Here is a 13,170-nt window from a genome sequence, read left to right as displayed (position 1 = left end):
ACAGGACAAAATGCTAACTTTAGTGTGAAGTACAGTACAGGACAACATAATAACTTTAGTGTGAAGTACAGTACAGGACAAAATAATAACTTCAGTGTGAAGTACAGTACAGGACAAAATGCTAACTTTAGTGTGAAGTACAGTACAGGACAAAATAATAACTTCAGTGTGAAGTACAGTACAGGACAAAATGCTAACTTTAGTGTGAAGTACAGTACAGGACAACATAATAACTTTAGTGTGAAGTACAGTACAGGACAACATAATAACTTCAGTGTGAAGTACAGTACAGGACAAAATGCTAACTTTAGTGTGAAGTACAGTACAGGACAAAATAATAACTTCAGTGTGAAGTACAGTACAGGACAAAATGCTAACTTTAGTGTGAAGTACAGTACAGGACAAAATAATAACTTCAGTGTGAAGTACAGTACAGGACAAAATGCTAACTTTAGTGTGAAGTACAGTACAGGACAACATAATAACTTTAGTGTGAAGTACAGTACAGGACAAAATAATAACTTCAGTGTGAAGTACAGTACAGGACAAAATGCTAACTTTAGTGTGAAGTACAGTACAGGACAAAATAATAACTTCAGTGTGAAGTACAGTACATGACAAAATGCTAACTTTAGTGTGAAGTACAGTACAGGACAAAATGCTAACCTTAGTGTGAAGTACAGTACAGGACAAAATAATAACTTTAGTGTGAAGTACAGTACAGGACATAATAATAGCTTTAGTGTGAAGTACAGTACAGGACATAATAATAACTTTAGTGTGAAGTACAGTACAGGACATAATAATAACTTTAGTGTGAAGTACAGTACAGGACAAAATAATAACTTTAGTGTGAAGTACAGTACAGGACAAAATAATAACTTTAGTGTGAAGTACAGTACAGGACATAATAATAGCTTTAGTGTGAAGTACAGTACAGGACAAAATAATAACTTTAGTGTGAAGTACAGTACAGGACAAAATAATAACTTTAGTGTGAAGTACAGTACAGGACATAATAATAGCTTTAGTGTGAAGTACAGTACATGACATAATAATAACTTTAGTGTGAAGTACAGTACAGGACAAAATAATAACTTCAGTGTGAAGTACAGTACAGGACAAAATGCTAACTTTAGTGTGAAGTACAGTACAGGACATAATAATAGCTTTAGTGTGAAGTACAGTACAGGACAAAATAATAACTTTAGTGTGAAGTACAGTACAGGACATAATAATAACTTTAGTGTGAAGTACAGTACAGGACAACATAATAACTTTAGTGTGAAGTACAGTACAGGACAACATAATAACTTTAGTGTGAAGTACAGTACAGGACAACATAATAACTTTAGTGTGAAGTACAGTACAGGACAAAAGTTTGGACACACCTTCTCTTTATGTTCATGACTATTTACATTGTAGATTGTCACATCAAAACTAGGAATGAACACATGTGGAATTATGTACTGAACAAAAACATATTTAATATTCTACTTTCTTCAAAATAGCCACCCTTTACTCTGATGACTGCTTTGCACACTCTTGGCATTCTCTCCATGAGCTTGAAGAGGTAGTCACCTGCAATGGTTGTCACTTCCCGGGTGTGCTGCACACGTTTGAAATGAAATGTATTCTTAGAAAGTGCAGTGGTAGCTAACATGGCCGCCTTCTGACCAATCCGTGCTTGGTTGTCCGTGCTCTCCGACTGTGGGAGAGATGATGTAATGGCGCCCCCTCTGGTGTTCTTTGGGATGTTCACGCTGCTTCTCTTTTTCTTCTGCTTCTTTTCCTCCTTTCGCTCGTCACTCCCGACAGGATATAAGCTGCGCGGCTCGCTAGCTAGCTCCTTCATCTCCCGACAAGGTAAACTCCTCCTCCTTCCTCCTTTCCTCTCCTCCTCATTGGCCCGCTACACCCTGTGCTGATGACATCATCAAGCTGTTCATTCATTGGCTGTAGATATTTGCTGTGTGTGTGTGTGTGTGTGGGGGGGGGGGGATGATGATCCTCCTCTCTCATTGGTCACTTAAATGTGATGGGCGGAGCAAGAGAAAGAGAAAGTCGTGTTAGCATCCTCCTAGCATGTACTTGACTGCAGCTGTCCATCTGGCCCCGCCCCCTAAGGACAGAGCCCACCCCCTCTACTCCCGCCCCACCCCCAGTTCCCCCATGTATAAAAGAAAATGCTGACAAGCTCCTCCCCCTCATGGTCGTGGTTCTCGGCAGGGATGGCGTTGGCCGGCGGCGCCTTAAAGAGGTCAGCTTTCTACGAGGCCACGCCTCCACCTACTGGCCACGCCTCCTCCTCCTCTTCTTCTTCTTCTTACTCCTCCCCCCGAATGGCTTTCACGCATCATCATCGCCCCGTCATTACCGCACCTCGAGGTGAGGTCCAAAGCCCCGCCCCCTCCTGTCGACCTCACCCCCACCACCGTGTCAGGAGAGTGTGTGTGTGTGTGTGTGTGTGTGTGTGTGTGTGTGTGTGTGTGTGGCAAGTTGAAATGTAGCCAATAAGAAGGACAAAGACAGAGTGGGTGTACATCACCACCTCATCTGGATCTTCTCCAGAAGCACTTCTCTTCATCCTCCTCCATGGAAGACATCTTCTTCAGGGAGGAGGAGGAGGTGGAGGAGGTGGAGGTGGAGGTGGAACTAATCCTGACTTGTGTTCTTCTACATACTGTACATAAGTGTGTGTTTAACCAGCAGTCACACGCTGTAGGTCCAATGACAGCCGTCACGTGTCCATCGCTGTTTATTTGTGTTCATGTCAAGCCACGCCCCCTTTTAAATGTCCTTCTGTCCCCCCCCCCACAGCCAGCCCCCACGCCCCCCCCTCCAGCCTGCACTTCTCCTCCTCCCCCATCCTGCAGCAGCCCGCCTCCTACTTCTCCCACCCGGCCATCAGGTACCACCCCCAGGAGACCCTCAAGGAGTTTGTGCAGCTGGTGTGTCCTGACTCCGCCCAGCAGGCCGGACAGGTGGGCTTCCTCAACGTAAGCCCACGCACCTCAAATACACCACACGGCCTGCATTGTGTGTGTCTGTGTGTGTGTGTGTGTGTCTGTGTGTGTGTGTGTGTAGCCTTCTTGAGACATGAAGAAGGAAAAGTTCAGATTATTATTAGAATATTGCCAACATTTTAAAGTTTTCTTATAAAATTGTGACTGTTATTGAGTAAAATTACAATTTTTATGATAATATTGCACAAATGTTCACTTTTTCTTGTCAAATTTTGAGTTGCGTTGACTAAAATGACAACTTTTATTATAATACTAGAGGCAGGCATTTTGTTCAGTAACATATACAAGAATGTGTGTGTGTGTGTGTGTGTGTGTGTGTGTGTGTGTGTGTGTGTGTGTGTGTGTGTGTGTGTGTGTGTGTGTGTGTGTGTGTGTGTTCTTGTGTTTCTATCCTTTTTGAGACATGAAGAAGGAAAAGTATCTTCCATATGAGGAGGTGTGAAGAAGTGATGACATAAATCAATAACATTGCATCTAATATTGAATGTGTCATTAGTGGTGACATCTATCAACATGAGGGTGCTCCCAAAAAGGAGGGACTTTTATCATTGTCACTTTTAAAAGTGCTCCTCCTCTGGTCAACATATGAAATAACAAGTGTGTGTAAGACAGGGGTGGGCAATTAATTTTTACCGGGGGCCGCATGAGCAACCCGAGCACTGCTGGAGGGCCACATCGACAATATTTCAATTAAATTTTGCTCAATATTATTTTTGATATATACCGTAAGATAAATAATAATTAATAATAATAGTAATACTTCAACATAGTGTGTGTAACAGCATTCCATGACTAATATAAATAAATTAACATTAATAATAAATGACAGTAAAATAAGCACACGTATGACCGAGGAGTCATAGTGTAACTTTGTGTGGTGTTTGAGTTGTCCGACTTTTTGTGTGGCCATAAACGCACCAGTGGTTTAGTGGTATGCGTGTTGGTGACAGATGACAAGTTGGTTTTGGCCTGGTTTGTACGGCAGAAAATGACTAGTTTTTCCAGATAGAATTGTTTTACTCATGTTTTTGGTGTGGTTATGTCCGAATATAAACAGTTTTGCTCAATAAAGTGATGGATATAATTCCTGTCCTCGAAGCATCTGGATAGACGTTACAATAATTGAACGGTGTTCAATTGAACGGTGTTGACGAACACCATTAGGGCCGCTTGTTGTCACTGTCACTCAAAGTTGCATTGCAAAATTACATAGAATAAATATGTTTATTTTGTTTAGAATTCAGATGGGATTTGATTTGGTGCGCGGCATATATTTGCTGCGCGCAGCGGACGCTTGAGCAGTGCGCAATTGCGCAGGCACGCACCTTAGAGGGAACGTTGCTTGGCAGTTCATGTCTTGTTGAAAACACGCCATTCTTCATCAACTTTTCTCTTTTTAGCGTCTCGGGTGTAAAGCGTGCATCACTTGTCGCTGCATGTGCACCTTCACTCGCAGGTTACACACGGACACACGCCCATAAATAATACTTTTCAAAATAAAAGCAGCACAGTTGTATTGCGCGCACGACATAGATGTTTTTTCAACTTTATTTTGTAATTAATGATTGCAGCTGTTCACATTCACTCACAATCACGCACACGCATACGTCCACACGGAAGTAATACAAATAACGATTTTCAAAACAAAAGCAGCACCGTTGTATTGCACACTCGACATAGATACTTTTTCAAATGTATTTTGTAATTTATAATTGGCCTCACGCGGGCCGGACAGGGACGCACAAAGAGCCGGATGCGGCCCGCGGGCCACAGAATGCCCAGGTCTGTTGTAGGACATTGAAATGCACCCCCTTTAGCCAAAATGTATTTAAAATAAATAAATAAATATGTATATAGAGACATACTGTAATAACTTCAAGTAAATAACAAAAATTAAAAACCAATTAAAAAAAATTATAATAATAATAATAATGAACTAAAAGCTGACCTTTTTTATACATGCATAGTATGTATATATTATTCATGTTGTAAATACACTTCTTTCTAAAGGCTGGTCCTAAAGAGGTCTCAAGAAGGTAACAAGTACAAGAATGTGTGTGTCTTGATTGAGTGAAAAGTTTGTGTTTCAAACACACACTTTAACACCCCCCCCCCCCCCCTTGTCTCCCCCCCCCCCCAGCCTAATGGTAGCTCGCAGGGAAAAGTCCACAATCCTTTCCTGCCCACACCCATGCTGCCCCCACCCCCACCTCCCCCCATGGCCCGCCCTGTGCCGCTGCCAGTCGACACCAAGCCGCCCTCCACCTCCTCCACTGAGGGAGGGGGGAACTCACCCACCTCACCCAGTGAGTGCACACACACACACACACACACACATGCTCACACACACACACAGACATATGGACACACGCACACACACGCAGACATATGGACACACACAAATGGACACACACACACATATGGACACACACATATGGACACACACATTTGGACACACATATGGACACACACATATGGACACACACATTTGGACACACACACACATATGGACACACACATATGGACACACACATTTGGACACACATATGGACACACACATATGGACACACACACACATATGGACACACACATATGGACACACACATTTGGACACACATATGGACACACACATTTGGACACACACACACATATGGACACACACATATGGACACACACATTTGGACACACATATGGACACACACATATGGACACACACAAATGGACACACACACACATATGGACACACACATATGGACACACACATTTGGACACACATATGGACACACACATTTGGACACACACATATGGACACACACATTTGGACACACATATGGACACACACATATGGACACACACAAATGGACACACACACACATATGGACACACACATATGGACACACACATTTGGACACACATATGGACACACACATATGGACACACACATTTGGACACACACATATGGACACACACATTTGGACACACATATGGACACACACATTTGGACACACACATATGGACACACATATGGACACACACATATGGACACACATATGGACACACACACACATATGGACACACACGTATGGACACACACAAATGGACACAAACACACTTATGGACACACACATTTGGACACACACACACATATGGACACACACGTATGGACACACACAAATGGACACACACACACATATGGACACACACACACATATGGACACACACATTTGGACACACACATTTGGACACACACATATGGACACACACATTTGGACACACATATGGACACACAGATTTGGACACACACACAGACACACACATATGGACACACACACACGGAAAGTCACTTGATATAAGGAAACTACGTAGAAAGTAAAGAGCTATAAAGTAACTAAATAGAAAGTAACTAGATATAAAGTAAATACATGCATAGGTAAATAAATGAGATAGAAAGTATCTAAATAGAAAGTAACTAGATATTAAGTAAATACATGTATAGGTAAATAAATGAGATAGAAAGTAACTAAATAGAAAGTAACTAGATATTAAGTAAATACATGTATAGGTAAATAAATGAGATAGAAAGTAACTAAATAGAAAGTAACTAGATATTAAGTAAATACATGTATAGGTAAATAAACCAGATAGAAAGTGACTTTAGAGAAAGTAACTAAATAGAAAGTAACTAGATACAAATGAGATATAAAGTGAGTATAGAGAACGTAACTGGATATAAAGTCAAAAAATAGAAAGTAACTAGATATTAAGTACCTAGATAGAAAGTAACTGGACATTAAGTAAATAAATATAAATAAACCACATAGAAAGTAAATAGATAGAAAGTGACTTTAGAAAAAATAACTAAATAAAAAGTAAGGAGATTTCAGTTACATAGAAAGCGACTCTAGAGCAAGTAACTAACTAGAATGTAAATCAATACAAAATAACTAACTAGAATGTAAATCAATACAAAGTAACTAACTAGAATGTAAATCAATACAAAGTGATGATATAGAAAGTAACTAGATCAAAAATAACTACTAGAAAGTAACTGGATATAAAGTAACTAAATATAAAGTAAGTGTATATATAAAGTAAATAAACAGAAAGTGAGTCTAGAGAAGGAAATGAGATATAAATTAAATAGAAAGTGAGAAGTAAGAAGATCAAAAGTAAATACATAGAAAAATGAGACTAGTTAGAAAGTTAGTAGACACAAACTATCTGAACACAAAACCACAAATGTGACTAGATATAAAGTAACTAGACATAAAGTAACTAGATAAAACTAGAGAATGTACAGTAACTAGAACGTTACTAGATATAAAGTAACTAGACATAAAGTGACTAGATATAAAGTAACTAGATATAAAGTAACTAGACATAAAGTAACTAGAATGTTACTAGATATAAAGTAACTAGGTATAAAGTAACTAGATATAAAGTAACTAGGCATAAAGTAACTAGAATGTTACTAGATATATAGTAACTAGGCATAAAGTAACTAGAATGTTACTAGATATAAAGTAACTAGGCATAAAGTAACCAGAATGTTACTAGATATAAAGTAACTAGACATAAAGTAACTAGAATGTTATTAGATATAAAGTAACTAGACATAAATTAACTAGAATGTTATTAGATATAAAGTAACTAGACATAAAGTAACTAGAATGTTACTAGATATAAAGTAACTAGGCATAAAGTAACTAGAATGTTACTAGATATAAAGTAACTAGACATAAAGTAACTAGAATGTTATTAGATATAAAGTAACTAGACATAAAGTAACTAGAATGTTACTAGATATAAAGTAACTAGACATAAAGTAACTACAATGTTACTAGATATAAAGTAACTAGACATAAAGTAACTAGAATGTTACTAGATATAAAGTAACTAGGCATAAAGTAACTAGAATGTTACTAGATATAAAGTAACTAGACATAAAATAACTAGAATGTTACTAGATATAAAGTAACTAGACATAAAGTAACTAGAATGTTACTAGATATAAAGTAACTAGGCATAAAGTAACTAGAATGTTACTAGATATAAAGTAACTAGACATAAAGTAACTAGAATGTTACTAGATATAAAGTAACTAGACATAAAGTAACTAGAATGTTACTAGATATAAAGTAACTAGACATAAAGTAACTAGAATGTTACTAGATATAAAGTAACTAGACATAAAGTAACTAGACATAAAGTAACTAGAATGTTACTAGATATAAAGTAACTAGACATAAAGTAACTAGAATGTTACTAGATATAAAGTAACTAGACATAAAGTAACTAGAATGTTACTAGATATAAAGTAACTAGACATAAAGTAACTAGAATGTTACTAGATATAAAGTAACTAGACATAAAGTAACTAGAATGTTACTAGATATAAAGTAACTAGACATAAAGTAACTAGAATGTTACTAGATATAAAGTAACTAGACATAAAGTAACTAGAATGTTACTAGATATAAAGTAACTAGACATAAAGTAACTAGAATGTTACTAGATATAAAGTAACTAGACATAAAGTAACTAGAATGTTACTAGATATAAAGTAACTAGACATAAAGTAACTAGAATGTTACTAGATATAAAGTAACTAGACATAAAGTAACTAGAATGTTACTAGATATAAAGTAACTAGACATAAAGTAACTAGAATGTTACTAGATATAAAGTAACTAGACATAAAATAACTAGAATGTTACTAGATATAAAGTAACTAGACATAAAGTAACTAGAATGTTACTAGATATAAAGTAACTAGGCATTTAGTAACTAGAATGTTACTAGATATAAAGTAACTAGACATAAAGTAACTAGAATGTTACTAGATATAAACTAAAAGACTAGAAAGAAAGTAAGTAAGTGAGAAGAATGTTACTTGATAGAAAGTGAGGAGATAGAAGTGAACTAATTGTACATAGAAAGTAACTAGATGAAAAGTAACTAGATGTTGTTGATGTCATCATCAGCCTACTCAGCCCCGCCCACCACATCTCCTGCTCAGAGATTTGTCAGCGTGGGACCACGAGACCCCGCCTTCAACATCCCGCAGCAGCCGCAGGTACGAGCACACGCACACACACACACACACACACACACACACGCACACACACACACAAGAAGAGTGGTCCTGCAGGGATAGACATCAGTTCAAGTGTTTGTGAGAGCCAGGGAGCGTACAGTAAACAGTCTCATCGCCGTGGTGACCAAGTGGACTGTCTGTGCATTCCTCTGTGTGTGTGTGTGTGTGTGTGTGTGTGTGTGTGTGTGTGTGTGTGTGTGTGTGTGTGTGTGTGTGTGTGCGTGTGTGTGTGTGTGTGTGTGTGTGTGTGTGTGAGTGTGTGTGTGTGTGTGTGTGTGTGTGTGTGTGTGTGTGTGTCTGAGGGCAGATGGCAGCAGCTTTGTGTGAGGGTGGGCATCGTGCCCATGGCGGTCAGCATTGTGGTTGCCATGGGCAACGATGGTGCTTATCCACGGACACAAAGATGGAGGGCCTCATCATGCCAACAACACACCCACTGGGGGGGCAGAGGGTGACATGGTGACACCAGGTGCACACCTTCAAGGTGACTGCACACACGTGTGTGTGTGTGTGTGTGTGTGTGTGTGTGTGTGTGTGTGTGTGTGTGTGTGTGTGTGTGTGTTATGTTGACTCAACTATATACTAATGGAGAGAAGAACCTCTTGTCGGCCATCTTTGTTTGTCTTCACTTGTCACACGTGTGTCCCTCTTGTTACCTTATTAGCATGTATGATGTTGTCTGTGATGTGTGCGGTCTTGGCGGGGCTGACCACACACACACACACACACACACACACACTCACACACACACACACACACACACACGCACACACACAGTGGGAGTGTGTGAGGACAGTCTGCAGTGCAGAGCGAGGAAGAAAAGTCACAACGTCAGCAAGTTGTATTGATTAAAAACTAACCTTCCACTCTTCTTCTCCTCGCACTACTACACGCACACACACTCACACACACACGCACACACACACACACACACACAGCAAGGGAAGCACAATAAGTCAGGAGCGACACAAAGCCACACACATCATTTTTACAAACTTTTGTCCAAATGTACGTTGTAAGTAGTGTGTATTGTTTAAAAGTGTGTGTGTGTGTGTGTTTGTGTGTGTGCGCTGGTTGCCTTGACGATGGTCATCGCATTGTAGAGCGTCTGGTTGCCCCTAGCAACCAGACACGGGACAGCGAGGAAATGAAAGATGGTAACACACACATATGGCCGTGCTGAGTTCAGGGTCTGTCGGGACAGTGGGACATCTCTGTGATGACGTGTGCTGTGTCTGTCCACAGTGGTACCTGGGATAACCACTCCAGAGGCCCCTCCCCCTGCGTGCACCTGTACAACAATGGCTGCAGCCCCTCCCCCAATCCGACAAGAACGATGTCCCGCCCCCCCCCCGCGCCCTCCTCCCCCAACGCGCCTGACTCCGCCCCCACCAGCATCAGCATGGCTCGGGCGGGTCCAAGGGTCCAGTCAGGTGACTGTCTGGGTCACATGACTTTGTTTGGTGCCAGCCCCGCCTCCCGAGCCCTCCCTTTTTTTGAGGGGTGGTCCAAGACTGATGATCACCCCCCCCCCCCTGTCAGGAAAAGGGTCTCTCCAAGGACAAGGATGCCCCTTGATGGAAGGGTGGGCGGGGCTTGTTCAGGTTTTCTTTTCTCTTCACATCATTTTGGCTCCTCCCCCTCCAGTGTGATGACGCTAGGGGGCGGAGCCGCGTGGAATATCGACGTGAGGAAAGTGCAATTGTGTTGGCTAGCTTGTTAGCGAGCTAGCTGCTTCTTTTACCCAGCAGTCCGCTCGCACCTGTGGACTCTAAACTAGTGAGGTACAAAAGACTTCTCTTCCTCCTCCTCTTCTTCTTCTTCTTTGTTCCTGGTGGAAATCCCTTTAAAAGACTGAAATTAACTTATTTGCTGAAGGAGCACATGTTTTGTTTGTTTAAATCCACGACAATGTGACTTTACACCTTTTCCCCCTCCTCGCTTCCTGTTTGCCAGATAATCTCCAAGGGGCGTGGCCTGGCCACAGGCTGCTCCGCGATTGGCCCGGCTCTCCAAGAGGCCGGGTCCAGTCCACAGCACTTAGAATGAGGGGGCGTGGCCTGGTGAGGACTATCTATGTACATGACTATACAGTAAATATAGAATATATACACCTGCATGTCCTAGTGTTAGTGACCTAGATGATGTACTTAGTCACATGCTTCCTTTTCTAACTCCTCCCCCCGCCCCCGGCCCCGCCCCTCCACTCCCGCCTGATGACTTTCTGTGAAACGAGCAAACTCCGCTAACGGTTTGCCTTTTCTTTGTTGTTCAACTGATCAGACAGACTTGGGTCGTTAGGCAAACAATCAATGATGAAATCCAACACTTGACGAGTCAACTACAATTCCAACCCGGAGGAGACAATCAACAATTAAGCGTGCTTATTTCACCGAGCCTCCTCACACGCCGGGTTGGGACCACGGTGCTGGTCATGTGACTTCCTGTCGTGCTACTTCCTGAGAGGAACGGCGACGACTTCATTATGCAAAACTTGCACTTCCTGTCGGCTTTTTCTTTCTCTTCCTGTCAACCAAAGTTAGCACGCGACCGGCGCCGCCTAGTGGCCGGTCCCTAAAAAAAAACAAAAAACATATGATAACCACGAAAGCCCCCCCCCCCCCCCCCCCTTCTAACCCCCAGGTGACAATCTCGCCAAGCTGAGCCGCCGTCACTCGGGGGGGGGGGGGGGGGTGACTTCCTCCCCGGACTCTGCGGTCGCTAACGAGCCTTAACGAGTCCTGAAGGTGTTTACACTTGGTCACGTGATCCTTTCCTGCTGACGTGCACTAAAGCCCGCCCCCGGGGGGTCACTAAAGGTGGAAAGAAAGGTCAAAGCAATATGTGTGTTGGCAGTGAGGACGTCACACCTGTGTGTACCTGCCCCCCCCACTCTTTTTTGTTTTTGTGTGCTTGTAATGATGATGATGATGACTCCGCATCCTCCTCTTCCTTTGTGTCGCTCATTCCACGCGCAAATAAAATAGATCAAGATTCTTTTCTTTTTTTTGGTTTGTTTTCTTTTCCATGGCTTTCTTTCCCCGCACTTCCTCATCCTCATCCGCTGGCCCCGCCCACATCACAGCGAGCCAATTGCAGCGGCACGAGGCAACCGATTGGACGGCGCAGGCGCAGATTGTCTGTTCGACGGCGCGTTGTCGCTTTCTCGTTGCCATGGCGACATGTAAGGTGATTTAGAAGCCCCGCCCTCCATCGACCTGATACTTTCCTGCAGGAGACCAATCAATGCTGTTTGTGCTGACTTCAGCATTATCCCCCCCCCCCCCCCCCGCGTCGCCATGGCAACACTTGCACCTGCGCCCCCTTCGTCCAGTTGGGGTCGATAGGGGTGGTGTCGATGCTGCTTTGATCGGCCGCATGAGGCGAGAAAGTTCCGCACACAAAGTTTGTCCCGTTAACCGTTCACCTGCAACACGTCCAACACTTGAGGCTACAGTGGGAGCATGTGACATCATCATCATCATCATCGTCACAATGAGGGCGACATCCCAGCATGCACCTCGAACTCTCCTGTGCCTCTTTGACACCACCTTCTGTCCACTTCCTGTGTCCATAAGTGGCACTTCCTGTCCCCCACAGAAAAAGCGTCTCTATGCAACAGAACACAACAGAATAAAGACGCTCACACGCAGTCCACGCCTCCTTTCTTCTTCTTTTCTTCACCACCACACACACGGTGACCTCATGTCAACTCACCTGTGTGTGCGCTTTGATGATGTCACTTCCTGTAAGGCCAACAGTCTTCAAGACAAGATGTCACGTGACTTGCGTGATCAGGTGTTGAACTATTCATGCGAGTGAGGAGTCACGTCTTCCAGGTTGTTCAAACATGAAGTTTAAATATGGATTTGGATCTTTTGACATTTACTTTGACAAGTCGACTCTTCCCTCGGGAGGCAACTTCCTCTTCCCGGATCAGGTCACGTGACCCGGCCACAACTCATATTTCCTCAGTGAGGTGACGGAATGACAGGACACTTTTATTCACGCACACGCCTTTAAAAATATATTTATTCGTTGTGTGTG

The 13,170-nt window shown here is 42.2% G+C and overlaps 1 protein-coding gene across 1 annotated transcript in view; it reads left to right on the top strand.

The window, feature by feature from the left end:
• Positions 1-13,142, top strand: part of LOC133644081 (nuclear factor 1 A-type-like) — a 17,312-nt gene extending 4,170 nt beyond the window's left edge. Inside the window, exons 4-9 of the mRNA XM_062038404.1 lie at positions 1,819-1,866; positions 2,230-2,388; positions 2,821-2,999; positions 5,167-5,332; positions 9,011-9,102; positions 10,369-13,142. Of these exons, the coding sequence (XP_061894388.1) occupies positions 1,819-1,866; positions 2,230-2,388; positions 2,821-2,999; positions 5,167-5,332; positions 9,011-9,102; positions 10,369-10,383 (659 nt within the window). The 3' untranslated portion in view covers positions 10,384-13,142. The remainder of the gene's footprint in view (positions 1-1,818; positions 1,867-2,229; positions 2,389-2,820; positions 3,000-5,166; positions 5,333-9,010; positions 9,103-10,368) is intronic.
• Positions 13,143-13,170: the final 28 nt, after the last annotated feature.

This window comes from Entelurus aequoreus, linkage group LG27 (genome assembly GCF_033978785.1).
Source record: "Entelurus aequoreus isolate RoL-2023_Sb linkage group LG27, RoL_Eaeq_v1.1, whole genome shotgun sequence".
Taxonomy (NCBI): Eukaryota; Metazoa; Chordata; class Actinopteri; order Syngnathiformes; family Syngnathidae; genus Entelurus; species Entelurus aequoreus.
The sequence above is the reverse complement of the archived record's forward strand: the minus strand, read 5'-3'. Positions and strand labels throughout refer to the sequence as shown.